The sequence below is a fragment of the Muscardinus avellanarius genome, assembly GCF_963383645.1.
Source record: "Muscardinus avellanarius genome assembly, chromosome: 3".
Taxonomy (NCBI): domain Eukaryota; kingdom Metazoa; phylum Chordata; class Mammalia; order Rodentia; family Gliridae; genus Muscardinus; species Muscardinus avellanarius.
Window position 1 is genome coordinate 31,346,623 of NC_137788.1, and position 23,964 is coordinate 31,370,586.

The 23,964-nt window shown below is 49.8% G+C and overlaps 3 protein-coding genes across 4 annotated transcripts; 2 read left to right on the forward strand and 1 right to left on the reverse strand.

Annotated features, from left to right (window-relative positions):
* Positions 1-4,510: 4,510 nt before the first annotated feature.
* Positions 4,511-11,168, forward strand: MANEAL (mannosidase endo-alpha like; the record flags this gene model as incomplete). 2 transcript variants are annotated; one of them, XM_080690660.1, is made up of 4 exons in its annotated part: positions 4,511-5,048; positions 7,126-7,235; positions 8,042-8,118; positions 10,532-11,168. In XM_080690660.1, 4 exons carry the CDS (start codon positions 4,511-4,513, stop codon positions 11,166-11,168), a joined length of 1,362 nt encoding a protein of 453 aa, XP_080546786.1. The 2 variants fall into 2 exon arrangements, with proteins under 2 accessions (XP_080546786.1, XP_080546787.1); XM_080690661.1 differs by lacking the exons at positions 4,511-5,048; positions 8,042-8,118 and having other exon boundaries at positions 7,165-7,235.
* Positions 11,169-13,580: 2,412 nt separating this feature from the next.
* Positions 13,581-17,356, reverse strand: YRDC (yrdC N6-threonylcarbamoyltransferase domain containing; the record flags this gene model as incomplete). The annotated part of the gene is made up of 5 exons (XM_080692366.1): positions 13,581-13,653; positions 13,917-14,059; positions 16,101-16,220; positions 16,312-16,426; positions 16,965-17,356. 5 exons carry the CDS (start codon positions 17,354-17,356, stop codon positions 13,581-13,583), a joined length of 843 nt encoding a protein of 280 aa, XP_080548492.1.
* A 224-nt stretch (positions 17,357-17,580) lies between these two features.
* LOC308259594 (uncharacterized protein C1orf122) lies at positions 17,581-18,247 on the forward strand (the record flags this gene model as incomplete). Its single annotated transcript, XM_080690712.1, has 3 exons — positions 17,581-17,615; positions 17,706-17,907; positions 18,152-18,247. The coding sequence occupies 3 exons, from the start codon at positions 17,581-17,583 to the stop codon at positions 18,245-18,247; spliced, it is 333 nt and encodes a 110-aa protein (XP_080546838.1).
* Between the last annotated feature and the right edge of the window lie 5,717 nt (positions 18,248-23,964).

Consider the following 23,964-nt stretch of genomic DNA (forward strand, 5'->3'; position numbering starts at 1 on the left):
TTTAATAAACTTCTTTAAATCTTCAAAAAATAAAATAAAATAAAATAAAAACTAAAATAGAGCTGGGGGAAATTTTTCCAGGGGAGAGGAGAGGGGAGTGTGGGATAGGGAAAGGTTGATTAATAGTTAAGTTATAGCTAGGACTAAAAAGTTCTGATGTGCTTTTGCTGTTGGGTGACTACAGATACTGATAACATATTGAATATTTTATTTATTTATTTATTTATTTATTTATTTAGTGGCACTGGGGGTGGGACCCAGAGGCTTTCTACCCCCGGGCTATACTCCCAGACCTATTTTATATTTTATTTGGAAACAGGGTCTCACTAAGTTGCTGAGAGCTTCACTAAGTAGCTGAGGCTGGCTTCGGACCCGTGCGATCCTCCTGTCTCAGCCTCCCAAGCGCGGGGATTATAAGCGTGCGCCACCACGCCCGGCTCATATTGAATATTTTAAAAAGCTAGACAAGCCGGGCGAGGTAGCACATGCATGGTGGCACATGTTTGTAATCCCAGTGCTTGGGAGGCTGAGACAGGAGGGTCGCACAGGTTCGAAGCCAGCCTCAGCTACTTAGTGAGGCTCTCAGCAACTTAGGGAGACTGTTTCCAAATAAAATATAAAATAGATCTGGGAGTGTAGCCTGGAGGTAGAAAGCTCCTGGGTTCCACCCCCAGTACCACACACACACAAAAGACAAACATTTGAAGAGATATACCTGACTTAACCGTTGCATAGTGTATATGCATTTCAAAACATCACATGGTGCCTCATAAAAATGTACATTTTTTGTCGTTGTGTGTCAGCTAAAATTAAATTTAATTTGCAGGTTTGAAGCCAGTGCATGATAATTTAGGGAGATCCCATGTAAAAAGAAAAATCTAGGTATGATAGCACACACCAGTAATCCCAGTACTTGAGAAGCTGAGACAGAAGAATCCCAGTTTTAAGGTCAGCCCCAGCAATTTACCAAGACTCTGTTTCAAACTAAAAAATAAAATAGGAATGGGGCTGTAAATTGGAGATAGAATGCCCTGGGTTTAATCCCAAATGCATACAAATTTAAAAATAAATACAAAAAATTAGATCTGGGAGTACAGATTAGAGGTAGAAAGCCCCTAGGTTCAATCTCCAGTGAACAAAATAAATTTAATTTAAGCTTGGCATGATGGTACACACCTGTAATCCCAGTACTTGTGAGTTTGAGACAGGAGGATGGCAGAATCGAGGACAGCCTCAGCAACTTAGTGAGATCCTATTTTAAAATAAAAAATTGAAACCAGGCGTGGTGGTGCACGCTTATAATTTCAGCATTTGGGAGGCTGAGACCAGAGGACTGTGGTTGGCAGACAGCCTCAGCTACTTAGTGAGGCCCTTTGCAACTCAGTGAGACTCTGTTTCAAAATAAAGAAAAATAAAATAGGGCGGGGGTGTAGCTTGGAGGTAGAATGTGCCTGGGTTCTATCTCCAGTACGGGAAAAAAAAAAAAAAATGGAAAGGGCTGGGGTAGTAGTAGAATGAACTCAGTAGTAGAATGTCCTTGGGTTCAATCACCAATCTCCTCTCTCTCTCTCTCTCTCTCTCTCTCTCTCTCTCTCTCTCTCTCTCTCTCTCTCACACACACACACACACACACACACACACACACACATACAGATTTCTTTTTTTTTTTTTTTTCGTGGTGGTACTGGGGGTGGAACCCAGAGGCTTTCTACCTCTGGGCTATACTCCCAGACCTTTTTTATATTTTATTTGGAAACAGGGTCTCACTGAGTTGCTGAGAGCGTCACTAAGTTGCTGAGAGCGTCACTAAGCAGTTGAGGCTGGCTTTGAAACCGTGCGATCTTCCTGTCTCGGCCTCCCAAGCGCGGGGATTACAAGTGTGCGCCACCACGCCTGGCTACACACAGAGTTTTTAATTTAAACAAGTCCTGATGGAATCAAGCCCCCACCATCTATATCAGTGATGTCTATAATACACCAGTTAGCTGGATGCTTCAGGCCTGTAATCCCAGCTACTCAGGAGGCCGAAGCAGGAAGATTACACATTCAAGTCCAGTCTTAGCAATTTAGTGAGTTCCTGTCTCAAATTAAAAATTAAGAAGGGCTGTGAATGTAGTTCAGTAGGAGTGTGGCCCTGGATCAATCTGCCTTACCAGAAGATAAATACTAAGCACCATTGAGCTACTCTTCTGCCTTGCTCGATCATTCCCCCATTTCCACATTCCTGCCTCCTGGATTGCCTCCTAAGTGACCTTCCTGCTCCCATGCCCCTCTTTCCATCTCTGCTTGAAATTGGTAGGCAACCAATAAAGTTAGCAGCGTCAGCTCATTTTGCTTACAATACAAGGTTAACTTGACAGCCAACTGGACTTCCAGGAAACTGCAAACCAGGGATTTCAGCATCGCTAAGTTTCTCTCTGGCCTGTCCCTGTTCTTCTTCCTAGGTTCCCCATAATTTATTTATTTTTATTTATATATTGTGGGTCTAGGGATGGAACCCAGACGCAATCGACCTCCGAGCTACACCTGCTGCCCTATTTTTTATTCTTTATTTTGAAACAGGGTCTCACTAAGTTGCAGAGGGCCTCACTAAGTAGCTGAGGCTGTCCTCGAACTGCAATCCTCTGGTCTCAGCCTCCCCAATGCTGGGATTACGAGCGTGCGCCACCACGCCCGGCTCCCTATAATTTATTTGTATGAAATAAGAATTGGATAGCATTTGGAAATATTTTATCCCATTGTATCAGTAACTTTTAATTCTGTTTACATTGTCTTTGGATATACAATTTTTTTTTAATTTTTAGGGAGTTTGTTTACCCTTCTGTTGCCTGTGCCATTGAAATCATATCCAAGAAATCACTGCCAATTTCAATGTTGTGAGGTTTAATGACCCAGATTTTCTTCTAAAAGTTTATAGTATTAAGATTTATACTTAGGTTTCTTATCTATTTTGAGTTAATATTTGTAAATATGTTAGGTAAGGGTCCAATTTTATTCTTTTTCATGTAATTATTATTTTTCTACAATATTTAGTCAAAAGATTATTATTTCCTCCACCAAATGTTTGTGGAAACCTTGTCAAAAATAACTTGACAATATATGGAAGAATTTATCTCTAGGCTTTTATTTAACTCCAATGGTTTATATATCTGCCTTTATAACAGTACTACACTGTTTCAATTATTGTAGCTTTATATGATTTGAAATTAGAAAATGTATATCTTCTAGCTTTGTTCCTTTTTGAGATTGTTTTGGGTATCTAGAGCCCATATTCCATATTAGATTTTTTTTCTGAAAAATAAATAAATAAATGTATAATAGTTTCACCTAAAAAATATTCTCTGGTAAGAAAGAAAGCAAAAAGAAATATTGAAATGTTATCTTTAAGTCATCAAAAGCTTGGTATCAGACAAATGAAACTGTTCTGTGAGATTATCATTGTTAATTTTGGATAAATTGCTATAATACTAGATGTCAACCACTAAGCCAAGCATGGGAAGGAGGGATGGGGAGAGAATGGGGTGGGGATAGGGTAGGTGCTAATTGGGCGATGTGTGCATGTATGTCTACAAAAGTTTTTTTTTTAATCCCATTATGATGTATGAATACAGTGCACCAATAAAAAAATAAAAACTACAAAAAAAAATAAGAATTGGGCTGGGTGTGATGGCACATACGTGTAATTCCAATACTTAGGAAGCTGAGACAGGAGGATCACAGGTTCAAGACCAGCCTCACAACTCAGTGAGACTTTCAGCAAGATAGTGAGATCCTGTTTCAAAATAAAAACTTAAAAGGGCTGCAGGTGTAGCTCAGAGGTAGAGCACCCACGGGTTCAACTCCCGGTACCACACACACACACACACACACACACACACACACACACACAGAATTGGCACACCAGGGTCTGGTACTCACTCAACAAACAGCCCTAGGAACTGGACATTGGATCCTGTTCTGGAGCCCGTGGTGTCTAAAGTGGTCAGTAAGACCCAGGGCCTGCCTTCTGGAGCGCAAAGTCCGCGGAGAACGAGGAGCTGGTTAAATGCTTATTTTGTTAGACTCTGTGCAACGTGCTTTGGGGGAACCCTCTCCTTTACTCCTCGCCGACTCTCGGAGCTTCTCCGAGGAGGGTGCGTGGGGCACAGCGGCCGGGTGGAGCTCGGAGCTAAGTCAGTCCTGACGCTGGGTGTGGGTCTCGGCCTGCTGCCCGGGCCGCGCCGCGTCTGCAGGTGCCTGGGTGGGTGCCAGGCGGCCGGGCTGTCTGGATTGAGGGCGAGGGGGTCGGCGGACCTGGGGGGCCTGGAGCACACGAGGGCGACCGGTGCCTGAGCCAGCGGGCGGGGAAGGGGCGGCGGCGGGCGGCCTCGGGTGGGCCGGCGCGTGGCTGGCGGCGGGCGCCCCCCCCCGCTGGCCGCACTTGGTCCGCGCCGCCCTGGGGGAGGGGCGGGGCGGGGGCGGGGCGGCGGCATGGCGCGGCGCGCGGGGAGCTAGCGGCCGCGCGGGGGCTATGGCCCGGCGCCGGCGCCGCGCCTGCATCGCGCTCTTCCTGGTGCTGCTCTTCGCCTTCGGCACGCTCATGGGGCTGCGCACGCTCAAGGCCCCGGACGGGCTCCCGGCGCTGGGCCCCGGCCTGGAGCGGCGCCCCGAGGCGGCCCCCGCGCCCGCCCGCGCCGCCGCCGCCCCCGCCGCGCCGCCGCCGCCCGCGCCGCGCACCGCAGCCCCGCGCGGCTCCCCGGGGCCCGCCGAGGCCGGGGCCGGGGCCGGGGCCGGGGCCGGGGCCGGGCAGGCGCCGCGCGTCTACTCCGACCTGCACGCCTTCTACTACTCGTGGTACGGCAGCCCGCGGCGCGAGGGCCGCTACATCCACTGGGACCACGTCATGGTGCCGCACTGGGACCCCAAGATCTCGGCCAGCTACCCCCGCGGCCGCCACAGCCCCCCGGACGACCTGGGCTCCAGCTTCTACCCCGAGCTGGGGCCCTACAGCTCCCGCGACCCTGAAGTGCTGCGGGAGCACATGACCCAGCTCAAGGAAGCGGCCATCGGTGAGCTCCCGACACCTGCTGCCCCCTGACCCCGCCGTGGACCCCTCACAGCCGGCCTGACCTTTAGACCTTCCACCCACCCTTATCCTGCGCCACCGTTATCCAAGCGGCACCGTGGCTCCCAGGATTCTAGGATTCTGGCTGCCCCTGGCCCCGGGCCCTTCTGACACCCTTCCTCCCCATCCCCCCCAGTCCAGGGCTCTCGACAGGACAGAGCTGCTGGGGAGGGGGTTGCTCTAGAGCTGCCTACGTGGGGACAGCAAGGCAAAGGAGGCAGAGACTTCAAATTTGTTGGGCTCCCAGGTCCCGGGGAAGTGAGGCCTGGGTATCCTTGGCCCCTCAGGAGGCTGGGGTTCAAGGAGTAGAACTTGGGGTGGCCTCTATTTTCACACCAAGTGCAGGGAAGAGCAGCGACTCTTCCTGCAGTTTGCCCCTACTGTAAGGAGGTAGAAGGAGCCTCTCATCAAGAGCCCCAGTAGAGCCCCTGGGAGCCTCCCCCAACGTAGGCTGGGGTGGGAGCTTGCATGGTTCAGATTTTGGCATTGGATTCTGCTGATTTTACAGTGCATTTTAATATTATTCCTGGGGGTGACTTAGGAGTGAGGTGGAGAACAGGGAGTGTTATAGAGAGGCATGGGAAGTATACAGAGGTAAATAAGACAGGGACATCCTTTAAGTTTCCTGTCTACAGCGGCAGAGTGAAGACAAATGGTATTTCCCACGGGAAGCACCAGGCTGACTTTTTTTTTTTTTCCTCTCAGTACTAGGGGTGAAACCCAGGGGCATTCGCTCTCTGAGCTACACCCTCAGCCCTGCTTCTTTCTTTCTTTCTTTCTTTCTTTCTTTCTTTCTTTCTTTCTTTCATGGTATGGGGGTTCCTGGAAGCCCTTCTACCTCTGGGCTACCCTCCCAGACCTATTTTATATTTTTTAAATTTGGAAACAGGGTCTCTCAAGCCAGTGCGGCTGGCTTCGAACCTGAGCGATCCTCCTGTCTCTGCCTCCCAAGCACAGGGATTACAAGTGTGTGCCACCATGCCCGGCTTTATTCTTTATTTTGAAACAGGGTCTCACTGAGTTGCAAGGGGCCTCACTAACCGTGATCCTCCTGTCTCTGCCTCCCGAATGTTGGGATTACAAGTGTGCGCCACCACACCTGGCTATCCAGGCTGACTTCTGCACAGAACCTCAGAGGTACTCCTCTTCTGAGGAGCTGGGACTGGCTTTCAGATGGGTGTGGCATTGCCACCCTCTCCCTTTTGTTCTGCTACTTGCTGTAAAACTAGGCTCCCTGCAGCCTGTGCACTAGGCCCTTCTGGCTGCAGCGATTCAGCACCGTTGGTGCGGACAGCTCCGAAGCTCTGGGCTCTCCTCTGTAGAAAATGAACCTGGCAGGTTTGCAGAACCTTGTGTGGTGGCCCAGGCCTGTAATCCTAGTACTTGGGAGGCTGAGACAGGAGGAGCTCAGGCTTGAGGACAGCCTCAGCAAGTAGCAAGACTCTCAGAAACCTAGCAAAACCATGTTTCAAGCTGGGTGTGGTGGCGCACGCTTGTCATACTAGCATTTGGGAGGCTGAGACAGGAGGATCGCGGTTCATGGATAGCTTCAGCTACTATTTAGTGAGACCCTCTGCAACTCAGTGAGACCCTAAACAAAGAATAAAGAATAAAAAATATAAAGAATAAAAAAAAAATAGGACTGGAGTGTAGCTCAGAGGTAGAGTGCCCTTGGGTTCAAGCATCCCCCCCCCACATACACACACACACACACACACACACACACACACACACACAGAGTTCTCGAGAATCATTTTGCAGTTGGAGATAACTTGTGATTAAAAAAAAATCTCACCAGGCATGGTGGCGCTTGGGAGGCGGAGACAGGAGGATCGCGCTGGTTCGAAGCCAGCTGCCCTGACTTAAGAGACCCTGTTTCCAAAAACAAAAAAGTATAAAATAGGTCTGGGAGTGTAGCCCAGAGGTAGAAGGGCTTCCAGGAACCCCAGTACCACACACACACACAAATCTCTGTTGAAGAGTACTGTACACCTCTGAAGTGGCCTCTGTGTGTGTCCCAGGTGTCCTGGTCCTCTCCTGGTACCCACCTGGCATGGCTGATGATAACGGCGAACCTTCAGATGACCTGGTACCCGCCATTCTGGATACAGCCCATCAGTACAACATCCAGGTGAGATTCCAAGAAAAGAATCTTGTGCTCTCTCATCCTGGAGACTTGCCCTCCTCTGCCCACAGGGTTAGCTAAAATAGGTAGCAAGTGTGGTGTGGGGGGAGGGGGAGTACCTAGATCAATCTTACTTTCTTTAAGTCTGAGAAAAACTGAAAACTAAACATTGGACAGAGAAGAGACTAAATAAATGTCACTTTTAATTAAATAATAAAGATGAGACTAGAGAACTTGACCCTGGTAAAAGGGTAGCAAACGCCACATGGACATGCAGACTAAATTCTGGACTCCAGTCCTCGTGGGCAGCCTGAAGGAGTAGATATACTTCAGGTGCTCAGCAGTCACCATCCAGTGGAAGGACATGAGCTAAGCGTGTGGTTATCTTCCCTAAAATGAACCAATCCCTGCTTTTGCAGCAAAGGGAGAAAATGACAGAGAGGAGCTCCTCTCCCTATTCCTGAGCCCACCGCTGACACATTTAGCAGATTGTAGGGCATCTTCTCATCGACTGAGCTTTGGGGCACTTCCCATTGGCTCAGGCAGCCAGTGCCAACCACTTGGAGCTGGCACTCCTGCGGTAGCCCACTAGAACTATTCCTCAATGTCCTGTTGTGGGAGGTGGGCAAACTTCTTGCCCCTCTTTGTTGACCTTGAAGGCCACTATCAGCCCTTATCTCGACTGTGCCCACCATTTCTGGCTTTCTCCTGACCCCAGTCTCCCCTCCAGACCGTGGCTGGAGCCCAAGCCTTATACAGTGTGGCCCCTGGTCAGACACTCGCCTGACCAATAACTCCTGTGTTTGTGGCAGGTGGCCTTCCACATCCAACCCTACAAGGGCCGAGATGACATCACTGTGCATGACAACGTCAAGTACATCCTTGACACGTAAGACTGCTCTGGGGGCTGGGGTTTTGATGGGGATCAAAATGGAGGTAGGAATAGAAGGTTTGGACAGCCAGGCCAAGAGGCGCATGGGTAGATTGCGTGTTCCTAGCAGCTGTAAGAAAGCACTGAGCTAAGCTGGGTGTGGCGGCATAAACCTGTAATCCCAGCAACTCAGTGCTAAGGCAGGAGAAGTGCAAGTTCAAGGCCAACCTCAGCATCTTTGCGAGACCTTGTCTCAAAGCAAAACAAAAATAATAAAAAGGGCTGGGGATGTAGTTCAATGGTAGAATGCCACTAGGTTCAATCCCCAGTGCCAAAAAAAAAACTAGCAAAAATTTATAATATCTACTTTCTAGTGTGTGTTGGGGATACAGTGAAGCCAGCAATAATTAAATAGGAAAACCAAAATAGTGATTCATATTATGAAAAAGATAATAAGGAATAAAGAAGGGCTTGGTTAATGTGCCCAGGAAGCTAATTCTTTTTTTTTTTTTTTTTTTATCTTTTTTGCAGTCCTGGGGATTAAACTCAGGTCCTTGTGCATCTAAGCACATACAACACTGAGCTATCTCAGAATGGGTGGTGAAGTGCACCTCCCTGGGGAGGTGACCTGTGCTCTGACACCTGAATAAAGTCAGCTCTTTCTCTTAGCCCTGTGAGCACAGAAAGATGGTGGCCACCTGCTGGCCAGGGAGAGAGCTCTCACCAAGAACTGTTAGGTACCTTGATCTTGAATTTCCCCATTTCCAGGGATATGAGAAATAAATGTGGTCGTTCAACACCAAAAACGAAGCTGGGCATCATAGTGCATGCTTATAATCCCAGTACCTGGGAGGCTGAGACAGGAGGATCACAGGTTCACGGACAGCTTTAGCTACTTAGTGAGGCCCTCCACAACTTAGTGAGACCCTGTTTCAAAATAAAGAATAAAAAATAGGGCTGGGTGTGGTGATGCATGCTTGTAATCCCAGTACTTGGGAAGTTAAGACAGGAGGATTAGGGGTTTGCAGTGAGCCTCAGCTACCTAATGAGGCCCTCTGTAACTTATGAGACTTTATTTCAAAGTAAAGAATAAAAAAAATATAGGGCTAAGGGTGTAGCTGAGAAGTAGAATGTGCCTGGGTTCCATCCCAGTACTGCAAAAGAAATAAAAATTAAAAATAGGGCTAAGCCAGGTGTGGTGGAGAAACGCTTGAAATCCCAGTACTTGGGAGGCTGAAACAGGATCAGTTCACAGCCAGCCTCAGCTACTTAGTGAGGCCATCTGCAACCTAGTGAGACCCTGTTTCAAAATAAAAAATTAAAAAATAGGGCTGGGGGTAAAGCTCAGAGGTAGAATGCCCCTGGGTTCAATCCCCAGTACTGCAAAGTAATTAATAATAATAATAATAATAATAATAATAATAATAATAATAAAACCAAAACGAGCGATAGAGAAGGGTAGAATGCAATACGTAGTTTTTTTTTAGCAACATGTAGTTTGTTATATTCATTAGGACCTGAGTTCAGTCCAGACAGAGGGATGGCAGATGTACAGACCCTACGGTGGGACAAGCAGGGCATGACAGGGGGTAGAAAGGCCAGATGGAGAGTGGACTGAGTGGGGTAGTAACAGCAGTGCAGGTAAGCAGCGTCACATCAAGTAGGTGAGGCCTTGTAGGTCGTGGTAAGGAACATGGTGCACACCTGTAATCCCAGTACTTGGGAGGCTGAGACAGGAGGATTACAGGTTCAAGGACAGCTTCAGCAATGTAGTGAGACTCTTAGCAACCTAGCAAGACCTTGTTTCAAAATAAAAAACAAAGCCAGGCATGGTTGTGCATGCCTCTACTCCCAATACTTGGGAGGCTGAGACAGGAGGGTCGCAGGTTTGAGACCAGCTTCAGTAACTTAGTGAGATCCCATTTCTGAGTTAAAAAAACAAAAAACAAACAAAAAAAAACAGAGCTGGGAGTGTTGCTCAGAGGTAGAATGCCACTGGGTTCAATCCCTAGACACACACACACACACACACACACACACACACACACACACACACACACGGAATGGATTAGAGCTGGGAGTGTGGCTCAGTGGTAGAGTGGTTGCTAGCAGCATGAATAAGGTCCTGAGTTCAATCCCCATGTCTGAAGGAAAAAAAAAGAATGTTGCAGGGAGGTGAGAATGGAAACCTAAGGGCCGCCATCTGCAGGAGAGATGTGGTGGCCTGGCTGGGGCGGGGCGGGGGAGTGAGGGTTAGGAATGACAGGGCTGGGGACAGAGGGAGGGGAACCGGGTTCTTGTTTAGAGGCTTGTAAGTGGAGACTGGCTGGATCCTAAATTTTGCTGTGAATGTCAAGGACAACCCATGGCTGCTTCTCCAGCTCTGCTACTTTCCCACATCCGACTCAGGCTCCTTCCTCCTGCTCCTCAGGTACGGCTCCCATGGTGCATTTTACCGCTATAAGAACAGCATGGGCAAGAGCCTCCCACTCTTTTATATCTACGACTCATACCTGACATCGCCCGAGGCCTGGGCCCATCTCCTCACACCAAATGGGCCCCACTCGATCCGCAACACCCCGTATGATGGGGTCTTCATAGCGCTGCTGGTGGAGGAGGGCCACACCCACGACATCCTGGCTGCCGGATTCGATGGCATGTACACCTACTTTGCCTCCAACGGTTTCTCCTTTGGCTCCTCCCATCAAAACTGGAAAGCTGTGAAGAATTTTTGTGACGCCAACAACCTCATGTTTATTCCCAGTGTGGGGCCTGGCTACATCGACACCAGCATCCGGCCCTGGAACAACCACAACACTCGGAACAGGGTCAACGGCAAGTACTATGAGACAGCCTTGCAGGCCGCCCTGACGGTGAGGCCTGAGATCGTCTCCATCACCTCTTTCAATGAGTGGCACGAGGGCACCCAGATCGAGAAGGCCATTCCCAAGAAGACGCCAACTCGCTTATACCTGGACTACCTGCCTCATCAGCCTGGCCTGTACCTGGAGCTCACCCGCCGCTGGGCAGAGCACTTCATCAAGGAGAAGGAGCAGTGGCTGATGTGAGGGGCCTGAGGTGCTGACCCAGGCCACGCTGGGACACGTTACCCTGTCGGCTCAGCTGCTGCTGTAGGCGCTCACTGGTCTCCAAGTCAGCAGCTGGGTGGGCCATCAGGCCAGGGCCCAAGTACAGCGGTGATATTTCCAAGGAAGAGTAGAGGCTGGCAGGTGAGTGCAGTTAGCCTAGAACAGCTCCTGGTCCCTGGAACACTGACATAACTGCTCCTGGCTCTGGACTCTGCTGCGGGCTGCTGTGCGGTGGAGTAACCTAGCCATTGTTCTTGGAAGGGTTTCCAGGATCTGGGCTAGCATGCACCCTGTTCCCTTCTGCCAGCCTGTTCTCTCTTCAGGCCTCCTTGCCACATTGTTTAAAGGTTTCAGCTCTTCCCTGTAGATTCCTGAGGCCAATTATCAGGAAACAATCCTGAGCACCCACTCATTCAACACACGGTAATTGGGCATCTCCATGTGAGATGTCGGGAAAACGACCGAGGAGCGGTTCCTGTCCTGAAGCTTACAGAAGCCAGCCTTCCTTATCTGCGGTGGCCTTGTAGCTAGTGCCTGGGCACAGATAGTTTTCTTTTTGGCAGCTTCACCCAGTGCTGGGAGTTGTTTTTCCTCTAAGAAAACACCTCTGTGCTCCAGAGCCTCCTTGTTCTGGATGAGCTTCAGTTCCAGGAGAGTACGAGGCACCTCCTCCCTCGAGCTTCTCACCCGAATGAGGCCCACTCACTAGAGCCACTTCCAGTGCTACTGTGACTTATGAATCACACACCAAGTGGTATCCTCAGATCCACACCCCTCTGCCCTCGAGACTTCACGTCCTGCCTGCCAGATCCCATGACAAACTGACATGAGCCAGGCTGGGTAGTTGTAACACAAGGAGTGGGTTTGCTTAAGAGATTACTAGTTTACATAAGGTTCTTAGAGGGCATAGCTAACAAACCAGTGCTTATGTACAAAAGAACTAATATGCTATGCAGGTACTCTCATTAAAGCAGACCCCTGAACACCTCAACAGTCTTAGGATATTCTTGGAATACTGTGCACTGGAGACCACTATACTGAGAGGTTTGTAGGACTAAATCACAATTCTGGGAAATGGGAAGGGACGCAATGGACCCCAAGTTGTCTCAAGGATACCCCTTCCAGTCAGATGAGCAGGTATGGCCACACAGCTTGGCTTAGTTGGGGGAAACAGGCCGGCAGGGGCACTGATAGGGCTGGGTGTTGACCTAAACCAATTTCATTTCACACTTACACAATCTGCAGAGAGCAAGGCCAGCAGGAAGGGCACTGTCCCCACACTGCTGATGGCACCGGAGCCTGATTCAGTCCTTCTGAAGGCTGACCTACATCAAGAGCCATAAAAGCATACACACACACTTTGACCCACCCTAAGAAAGTAATTCAAAAGAAAAAAATAAACCATTTACAAATATGTTTAATAGCAGCATTTTTTAATAGTAAAGATAAAGTTCAAATGCCCCAAAACAGTTGTGTTTAACACTTGGTATACACATGAATAGGATAAAAAGCTGAGAAAACCCTGGAATTATATGGAGGCGTTATACATATATACATAGAATTAACTACAACTTATTTTGTAAATAAATAAGAAAAAGACACTGGCTGAAAAGGACAGTGAGATTTCTCAATATAATTTAATTTGGATTCCCCACCACTGGGTCAAAATGGTAACTCTCCCTGACAGGCAATCTCAACACTGCCACTGGCCCCATAGTTAGACGAAAATGCTTGGCCTACACTCCTAATACCAACCCTTTGGTCACATGAGACTTTTAAACTGCTCCAGCATGTCTAGCAGGTTTGGATTGAAATGCCACCACTCACCAGAGAGGCGAGTGCCTCTCAATACCTTCTAAATCTGTTATTTAAATTACTTTTCATGGCAGGCACAATGGCATATGCCAGTAATCCCAGTACTTGGGAGGCTGAAACAGGAGCATTGCAGGTTTGAGGCCAGCCTCAGCAACTTAGTGAGACCTGGTTTCAAAAATAAAAAATGGGCTGGGTATGTAGCTCAGAGGTAGAATGCCTGTGGGCTCAATCCTCAGTAACTCCACCCCAAAAAATAAATTTAAAAAACTTACTTTTCAATTTAAAAGAAAGTGGGAGAGAAGAAACTTAACAGAATTAAGACCATTCTAGGAATGTTCTTAACCTCAGCTTTTTACCAGCCTTTGGCTGACATATGAAACTAAAAAACAAACACAACCTTCCCTGAGGCACAAGGTTAAACCAGAAGCTTCTGGTCCAGCCTTCAAAAGACATGTTGCCTGAAGGGTCGGAACAGTGATATGGCTCCAGTGGCCTCTGCAAATGAGGCCTGGCCAACAGTCAACGACAGACACATAGTATCCAGCACCGTCCTTGGGTCCTTCCTCCTCTGGGGCTTCATGAGCAGGACTGGTGAGAGGGCAGCAGCCCATACTTCTGCTGGAGGATGGCTGTAGTACTTTCCAGGGCACTGAGGAGGACACAAAGGACAGTTCTAGTCTGGCTTCTCAAAGACCTAAGTCCATCAGAATCTGGTGATGAGAGATCTTTACACTCATTGGTCTTATTCTGCTCATCAAACACTTAACCCAGCAGATTTACTGTCACCGCATCTACCACTTCCTAGTGCCTGCCTGCACCATCCCAGGGCAGGACAGGAGTGACAATCTCCATCTGTCAGAACTGTTCTTCATTTCCCCTCAAATTCTACCCCATGCCACAGGAGATACTTACCAGCCTGGACGAATTATGTCAAACTTCCCAGGCACAGATAAGTCAACTACAGTAGAGCCAAGGCGACACTCAGGGCTCTGGCCATCCCCAATCGGTCCCCCATCAATGACCAAGGACAAATGAGGCCAGAGGTCTTGGAACTCCTGTGGAGGGAAAGAGCATCATCATGATCTGTGGCTTCTACAATGTTGTCACACCGCACACATGGCTCGTAAGTAAAAGAGGCCTCGGTTTTAAAATGGAAGGAGCAGGGCATGGTGGGTGGCACACGCCTATAATTCTAGTACTTGAGAGGCTAAGACAGGAGGATTGCAGGTTCAAGAACAGCTTAGCAAGGCCCTAAGCAAGTTAGTGAGACCTTGTTTTGAATAAATAAAATAGGGTTGGGGGCATAGCTTAGAGATTGAATGCCTCTAGGTTCAATCCCAAGAACCACAAAAGGCAAACAAACCAAACAAAAAACAACGAACAGGAGGAGTCTCACTCTAGCAGAGGAAGGAAACCCACTTAAAGTCAGCTGTGCATGGGGTTCACAACACTCCCAGGCTAGCACCACTAGTTATACCTACCTAGAACTTAGGAAACCCTGCTGTACCTAATGGAAATTCCATACATTGCTTTACACTTTAATTAAGGAGGTATAAGGATAATGACTAGTGTTCTGAGTGGGAGACCAAAGATATGGTTTCTAACTCTGTGGCACACACAAGTTACATCATCCAGCTTTATAAACTAGATGACCAAGGGTCCTTCGAGTTCTAGCACTCTGACCCCAGACCTCAGGAGAAGACAGTGGACTCTAAGTCCACACCACCAGTGTGCAATCCTTGGGCTGTAGGAATGTTCCTACCGGTGTTATGGATTGCATCATTATCTCAACTAGAGCTTCTCCTGCTCCCTAGTGAAGATGCTGCAGTGCAATCAGGCCTGGTATCCGGGATGGGGCAGCACAAATACGTTACTGTGTTGGACAGGTCAATTGACTGGCTAGCAAGTAAAGACCTTCCCCCTCCCCTTGCCACATTCCTTCTCCTGTTCCAGTCCTGCACAGCAACTGCGACCAAGTAAATCCCACTGTTTGAGAAGTATGAAGATGGAAAATCCAATCAGCTTATTGTACTCCACATTTGAGCTTAGTAAAAAAGGGAATGTGTGTCTTCATCCTGTGTGTGTGTGTGCGCGCGCGCGAGAGAGACTATGGATGGAACCCAGGGGCAGACTACCTCCAAGCTATACTCCCAGCCCTATTTTTAATTCTTTATTTTGAAACAGGGCCTCAATGAATTGCAAAGGGCCTCACTATGTAGCTGAGGCTGTCCACGAACTGTGATCCTCCTGTCTCAGCCTCCCAATCGCTGGGATTACAAGCTTGTGCCGCCATGCCCGGCTTCCTCATGCATTCTGAACAATGTAGTCAAGACAGAATTAAGGATGATGAGTTCTTTGACCTGATTTGTGGAAGCTGAGAGAGCCAGGTAAAAAACTGGTTAAATATCTGAGCCAGCCATTTAATGGCTATGAGAATGGAAGAAGTATCCTAACTTTTCAAATCCTTAACCTTCCTTCCCCACATATTCTAGGCATTTGGGAATACCATATAAACATGTAGTTGGTTTGCTGGAGTGAAGACTCCTCCTGATATCCTTTTCCTTCTGGCAGTACTCCCAGGCCCTCAACACATGCTGGGAAAGCACTTTACCACAAAAGAGTTCCAACCCTACCTCTTTTATTTTTGAGGCAGTCTTACTAAGTTGCCCAGGCTGGCCTTGAACTTGCTATTCTCCTGCATTAGCCTCCTGAGTGGCTGAGATCAAAAGCAGGTACCACATGCAAGGAATCTTTTTCTTTATAGCACCACTATAAAGGCTTACAGTCTAGTCAATCTCCAACAATGAATACTTTCACAAAAACGGAAAAATTTTACTTATAATCTTTCCTATTATAAAGCTGGCAGGAAGAAAACACCAATTCTCCTCCGGCCCCTCAAATGCTAAAATAAGTCCATGGTGTTTTAATTAGGATGCCCGCCTCCATCCCTTGCCAGCTGGGTAGCCTTCCCTTGATTGGACCCAAAGAACAACTCTACTGCCAGGCAATTCCAGTGCACCATCAATTCTACTGGCTCAGAGGAGCAAGTGTGTGTTTGGTCTGATGTTTCTAGAGGAAGGACTGGGTGATTCTTACCTCAACATTCAGAGAACTGGTCTGGGAGCTGAGGTTGGCGCTGGTGAGGGCAAGAGGCCCCCCAAACATCTGGGACAAATCCTGCATAAAGGCATGGTCGGGAATCCGGATGCCTACAAGCTATGAGGCAAGGGCAAAAAGGATCATCAGGAAGGCTAACCGGGGGTCGGGGACAGGCCTCGTGGAATCCCAGGAGAAAAAAATGGCTCACAGGAGTAAAGGGGTTCAGGTCTTTGTTGAGCTCCTCTGAGCGTTCCATCACCAGGGTCACCGGTCCTGGCAACAAGTCTTTCAGGAGCTCCTCCGGTACTTTCACTTTGCAATACCTAGGGAACAAAGGAGTATAATCCACCCCAAATGAAGAGCAATGGTGGTTCTTTCTCAGACTCTAGGCAGATGCAGGAAAGGAGTCCTCTGGGCCGACCACGGGATCCGCCCGTCTCCCTGCTTCCCTCCCCTAAGGGCGCAAGCAGAAGGTAGGACTCTAGAGAAGTCTCAGGGACTATAAAAGCTGCGCTGCTGTGATACCGTGACGAAAATAAAGCCCCGTGCTTTTTTAATTCTGCAAGGCAATCACCACTAAATAAGCTACCTTTCCCCCCCCCACCCCCGTGGGCCTCGCCCATGCGCAAAAGGGCGCCGAGAGAACAGGGCCCTGGCTGACTCGCCGGCTGGAAGCGGCGTCCCAGCGTGTAGCTCAGGGCCCCGCAGACGTTAAGAGCTCAGGATATATTTCCAGTTCCGGATTCCTTGGTGAGCCCGGACAAGCCCCTCCCGCTCCCTGCGCCTCAGTCTCCCAAGCCTGTCACCGGAAACCCCTCCCGCGGTGCCGCCCCCAGCGGGGCCGGGTCGGGGCGGCCTCACCTGTAGACGTCGGCCACGCGGCCCAGGCACACGGCCAGCGGCTTGGCCTCGCTGCGGCCCTTGAGGCGGTACACAGCGCCCAGTGCCGCCGAGCAGCTCGCCGCGCAGGCCAGGCCGTACAGAGTGTCCGTGGGGACCGCCACCACGGCGCCGGCGCGCAGCTCGGCCACGGCGGCCCGCAGCGCCTCGGTCCAGCCCGCGCGCTCGGGGCTTGCGGCCTGCACGGCCCCCCTCCCCGGGAGCCGCAACAGCCGGGCCCCCGGCGCCGCCGGAGCGGGGCTCGGCGGGCGGAGGAGGCGGCCAGTGCGAGCGGAGCCCGCCGGCCCCTCGCCCAACCCCATGCCGGCAGCCACCGCGGCCCTCAGCCCTGTGCACGGCCGCGCAGGAGACATCCGCCCAGGCCTGCTTCCGGGAGGAAGTGACGCACCCAGCCAGCTTCCGGTCCGGGAGGCCCGGCCCCACCTCCGCGCCGGGCAGCTTAAAGGGACCGCGACCCCCAGGAGGATTGAAGGAGACCGGTGGGGACGGGGCGGGGCGCAGCTTTGCGGAGCCCCAGCGCCGCGCTGGGGAGGGGGGCGGCCGAAAGGGGGGCGGTGGTCGGGCCGCGCAGGCGGAGATGGAATGGGGCCTGAGCTCAGACTGGTCACGGGGGTGAGAGGGGGCCCGTCGGGGCGGGGGGAAGGGGCTCGCACCCCGCGCTGGCGCCGGCCCTGACCGCCTGTGTCTTGCTCTCCCGGGCAGGGAGGCTGCCGGCGTGGACCGCGGGAAGGCGGGGCTGGGGCTCGGCGGGAGGCCACCCCCGCAGCCGCCCCGGGATGAGCGCGCCCAGCAGCTGCTGGACGCGGTGGAGCAGCGGCAGCGGCAGCTCCTGGACACCATCGCCGCCTGTGAGGAGATGCTGCGGCAGCTGGGCCGCCGGCGCCCGGAGCCGGCTGGTGGCGGGGTCAGTGCCCACCCCGGGCTGGGCCTGAGGGGTGGGGTCTGCCCACTGACTGCGCTGGCCAAGCCCGGGCTTCCCTTGGAGGGTGGAAGAGTGTCCTCACCGCCTCACCCTTAACCTCGTTTGATCTGGGCAAGAGGTTTTGAAAAAGTTAAGTGCTATCCAGATGACAAGTGGCCACATCCTTGCGGGCCTAATCCAAGGCCTTTCCCCCCAGGCTCACTTTTTCCCTTTCTGTTCCTACTAGACCGTCTCAGCCAAACCCGGGGCGTCCCCCCAACCCGCCGTCGCCGTCAGAGGTGGCTTTCCAAAAGATGCTGGCGATGGAGCCGCGGAGCCTTGACCATCCCCGAGCCGGGCACCCTGACTTCTTTCCCTCCCCAGCTGGTGGCTGGACTCTGAACAACTCCCTTCAGTAAAGGGGCCAGTCTGCACCGACGGTGGCTGGTACTTGGCTCTCAGCCTGGGGTGGCAGCTCTGCTAGCAGCTGGGTTCACTCCCACTTCATCCTGGCTGAAGGCAGTGCTGGGCTTTGAAATGCAGCCAACGAATACCCAGACTGATTACTTGGATTTGGGCAGACCAGCAGGGCTCGCCCAAACGGTCTGGCCTGCTTTGGGGGTTTCAGGTGATATTACATGTCCATTTCATGCTTTGGGGGCTTTCAGCCCCACAAAACACCTTCAGCAGAGCCTTGATTAAAAGGAATCCTGCAGACTCTCCTGGTGACCGACCTTTCCTTTCTGTCCCCTTTCCACGCCTGATGGCTGGGAGGGGTGGTGGTGGTGGAAAACTGTCATCCATGGGCAGGGCTGGGAAGAAATGCCACAGATACTACCAAATTTAAATAAGCTTTTAATTAGGATTTCATTAGTATTTAATATTGCTTTTTCAGTTCCAAAAAGTTAAATTTTCACTTCTTAGCAGATATTTTAAAGTACAATATTAAGTTTATACAAAATGAGCAATTAAGCAAACACCATTATTTCACATTCTTCAAAAATACAAATTCATATTTATTCTTTTTTGGGTTTGGAGGTTTCTTCCTTTGGAAGTACTGAACCTGTAACGTTTTCATATCGCTCAGTGGAAGTCTGTTGTTCCCATGTTTCACACTTAAATAAATTTGATAAGATTTTTACATAATCCAAATAAAACTATTTGGGATTTAAAAAACTGTCACCAAGAATCGGCCAATGATTAGTGTGCCCAAAAAGAAGGCTCGTGGGGGCTCTTGCCTTTCTTGGCTAGATCTGAGCCAGAGATTCAGCAAAAATCTCTCTCTAGCCACCTTCCCCAAACAAGGACAAGGGGCAGTTCACAGGAAAAGAGAACAGGCCACCTTGAACTCTGACTCCCCCCTGTCTCCAGAACACAAGAGGGAAAGGCAAGAGAAGCCTCCGGCTTGGCACCACTACAAGGACAACGAGGATATTGCAAAAAACACCCCTGGGTTTTGGTGAAAAAAGGTTTTGTGAAAAATTTTCCCATAAGAAAAAGTAGAAACTGCATTGAGCTGAGAAAGTGACATGACATTATCACCCAAATTTTTGGCCCAGCAGGCACACCACCAAAAGAGCAGTGTGTGGTTTTAAACCTCACTTCCAGTAAAAAACAAAACAAAACAAAAACAAAACAAACTTGTACTATGCACACCTTCACACAGAAATCCAGTTTAGTTTGCATTTTTCAGTGCAGATTGAGAAGCCCTCTGTTGATCAGGAGTAACAGTGAGACATGCCCAGATGATCATCACCTTCCCCAAAGGACATGGGAAGGAACAGGGGAAGTTGTCCCTCTCTCCCCAAGAAACAGGCTAACTGGACTGACCAATCAGAAATACGCATTATTGTTTTTAATCCCCCTCCAATGTTAAGGAATGGACAATTTTCCCTTTCGCAGCAGAACCAATTGCATACTGCATCTATGAAAATCTTTTTGCTTTGGTTGAAGTGTATTTAAAACTAGTCCATGGCCAGAGAACTGAAGATTAGATAGGAGGTGAGGGAGAAGGAAATTGATAAAGCAGATTATTAACAGCTTTGTTTACTGGATTTCCAAGGGCTGGAGGCCTTTTTCCTTAGAACCAACATAGGTGGCCTGGGAACAGTATAGAAATAGCTCATGTTTCCCCCGAAAACATATTTCTGATTGGTGAAATTGTAAACTCTTGAGCAATATCGTTGCATTCCCACAAACCAATGGTTCCAGTGGCACTGAAGAAATCTTTACGATTGGATGTGATTACAGATACAAAAGCCTAGAAGGTGCCAGGTTTCTACCTAGGAACAACCTGTTCCTTCCCTTCAGGCATCACTGGGTAATGGTGAAGAGGGGAAAGAGGGCATGGGAGGCAGAAAGGGCCTCAACAGCCAGCACAGAACAGCCACAGCAGTTCTTAAGAGAGCCTGAGGGGGCGCCGGGCACACAGGGAAGGCTTGCATAGATTGAGTAGCTGCTGAGGATGCTTTTAGTGCTTCTCTAGGGACAGCCTCAGAGCACAGGGCTGATAGAGCGGAAAAACGGCCAGGCCAGGGCCACCAGGGACCGCGGCCATCAAGATACACATATTGCACCAAGGTAAGTGCTTTTCTTTTCACACCTCAATTTCACTTTTTATTCTGAGCAAAAAATAAAACTTTGTGGAAAGTATATATATGTATATATATACACAACAGAAATTGCAGCAATTGGGTTAAAGATAAAATAACCTAAAGTGCTTTTTTATTTTATTATTTCTTTAACATACCAATATGAGGTTCTGCAAACGTGTCCCTCTGGATACATTCAGAATTATACAAAGTCTCTCAGGAAAACCCACCTACCCTCCAGTATCCTCATCAGTCCACTGCCTCGACCCTGAGTCTACCGACTCCAGAGGTGGAGAACAGAGGCCCCTGCCTTCCACCCAGAGACCTTCATAGCTCAAGGCCCTCCTGCGCTCTGTACCATCATCTCCTTCTAGAGGGGGGTGGAATTCAATAAATGACACCAGTCCTGTCACCAAATTAGTGATGCCAATGAGGTAGGCCAGACCCTACGAGGAGACTGGGCCACATTCCTTCAATTCCCATCTGCCTGTCTGGGAAATGCCAAATCACTAAGGCAGTCTGGTGGTGCCAACTAGTTTCCTTACCGCCTTCTAAGTTTATAAACTCTACTCCCTGGTGCCGACCAGCACTCTTTAAAAGGAGCAGTCTAACAGGAGGCGCTAGTGGGAGCTGGAAGTATAGGTCTACAAGGTGAAATGGTTAAGGTTACTGTGGGAAAAAGAAAAGGCTTAATTCCACCTGCTAGAAGTCACCTCTGCTGACCTGCTCTAGGTTCACTCCCAGGCTCAGGAAACCATACTCTCCCAAAGGTTCTTTCTGGCTTTGCCCAGAGCCCCTTCTTCTCCACGGACCTTGGCACTAGAGGCCAGACTTCTGGAAGGAGGATGGGAAGGGGAAGAGTGCTGGAGAAGGACAGAAGGGAAGTCTGTCTACTCTGTGGAATGAGCCTCTCTGTACAACACTCACTAGCACTGGAAGCACATTCCTGATTTTTCTAATAGTCTTTCTTGTCATCTAGAACCACCCATAAAAGGCAGAGACTTTCAACTTCTTCAACTAGAAAAGTCTACCAGTCAAAACACTGTTTTAAGATGCTCCATCACCCCCATCCATTGAGACTGGAAAACCCACTGCCCTGGCTAAGGCCCACCACAAGCACAACCCTGGCTAGCCAGGACAAGGCGGTATTTAAGCAATGGATGCTTGCCATGGCCTTCCCTGGGCTCCTATTTCCCACCTCAGCTCCCAGAGAATCAGAACGCCAAGTGGGCACGTGGGAAGGTCATTACAACCCTTTGATACAAACTAACCTTCTCGGAAGTTGTAGCAAAAAATACCAAGTGCCCAAGCTCAAAGTTTCCCATGGTGTAAGGTCCTGCCAAGAACAGTAGTTGGTTTTTCCCAGGAGGATTAGCCCACTGTGGTAAGAGAAGAGTCCTCTTGCCTTATCAACTTCTGCTGAGGTCAATGGTTGCCCAAACCCCCAGGCTTTGGGGGGAGTGCAGAAGGACTCCTGGAATGAGGAATCACATGCTTGTAGTGAAGCCCACTTCCCCTCAGGTGGCAATAGCATTACCACCACTACTCTTGGAAGAGCTTATCCCTGGACATTCTGGCTAAAGGCAGGGCCTCTGGCTCCAAGTTCTCTACTCTGGGCACTGTCTTGGCTGGCTCTGAGTCACAGTGTGAAGAGCAAGAGAGCAATCACTACTGATGTCTCACTGGCTGGCTCCCACCTCCTCTGTGGAGACCGCTCTTTGCTGGAGGAGGCAGGGAGGGCTCCTAGGAGACAGAGGTCTATTCCACCCCCGGGCCACGCCTGTCTTCCAAGTCTGGTGAGCAGTCATAACTATATTAAATAGCCAGAGGCCGAAAGCTTTCCATTCTAGTGTGGACTGTATTTTACATTTTTATTCTAAGAGGCAATGACTTGGAGCCAAAGGCAGATAGATGGATATAATTCTATACACAAATTAAAAAAACTTTTTCCTATAACACAACTTAATGAAACATTCCAAATGAGAGAACTTATTGCAACATTTCAGGCTTTTTGGTGGAAGGGGAATTTTTTATTTTGTTTTACCCTGAGTAGATCTTTTTTTTTTTTATCATTTTGTTTACAAATTACATGACTTAAGTTGAGCAAGTCACAACCTTGTTTGCACTGTACTAGGCTGTATGCAAAATCCAAAGGGGTGAGGGGTAGGCCTGGGAGGGGGCAACCAAAAGCCTGGCCCACCAATTACCTGTCACCTCATACAAGTCCCCTTCATTCTGCACTTTCTCCTGATTAGCAAAATGCAGCCCTTCCTCTCTGAGGAAGAAAATATCATTAAAAGGCAGGCAGACCACCGGCTGGCAATTGGGCATAAGCCACACGGTCACTCTATGACAAAAGAAGGATGTTCCCCGAGGAAATTTTACTCTGACCTGCAAACCCTGGCAAGCAAGCGGGGGATGGAAAGAACCAGAAGGCAAATGCTATGAGCATGGTGCCGGGGCCTGCTCTGCACACACATGGTGGCAGCCAGCCATCAACTAACTTGCGTGGGCCCCGCAGAACCAGATCATCCCCCCAGCGGCGGGACCAGGCTTTCAGCTGCCCCTCTGTGCTGAGCAGGCTGTAGAACGGCCCCGTGTATCCACCCTGAGCTCCACCAACACCAAGAGCAAACAACAAAGCCACCTCGCCCTCACCCTCACCGACTCACAGCTGTCTCAGCTGCCTGCCACTGCCCGCTCCAGTGAGCGCAGGACTGGCTTCTGGTTAAAGACACTCAGGGAGGAGCAACGCCCAACACACCAACTCTCCTGCCCAGTCCACAAAGACGCCAGTGCATTGCTGGGCAGTACCAGATTGATGGAAACCACACCCTTTCATTTAGAATTTTTATGCATATGAGTAACCTTAATTTCCAAGTTCACATGACAATAAGCAAAAGTGACATACAGTGCAGCCAAACAGTTCATTTATAACTTAGCTTTTTTTGTTGTTTGTTTTTTGTTTGTTTTTTTTTTTTCCAAAGATCAGTTCCTTAAAATGGATGCTCCTGGGATGTGAATAAAGAAAATACGTCTGAAAGGTGAGGCTTTCAAACAGCAGATTTCTTCATCCTTCCAATTTCTGACCCCATGATGGTAGGCACCGCACCTCATGGCTCCCGCCGCCCTCTTCCTGGAGGGGCGCGCGGCCTTCACCTGGAGCAGCGGCTGGCCACACCCATCTCCTCCTCCCCTGCAGTAGTGCTTCGGTGGGTAGCAGACTAGACAGGGTGCCCAGGCTCCGGAGGGCAGGGACTCTGACACATCCGTGGCACTTAACATCTCTGTCTCAGGGCCTGAAGGAGCCTTGGCCTGTCTGCTTTGCCCACAGGAAGAGGGTCCAGTGCAGGCTGACATCAGGGCGGGGTGAGGAAAAGTCTGGGGTGTAACCGCGGGCTGGGCCCATCGGAGGCTGGGGACTCGGCTCTGGAGGGGTGGGAACAGCCCTTTCTCCGTCGGATGTCTG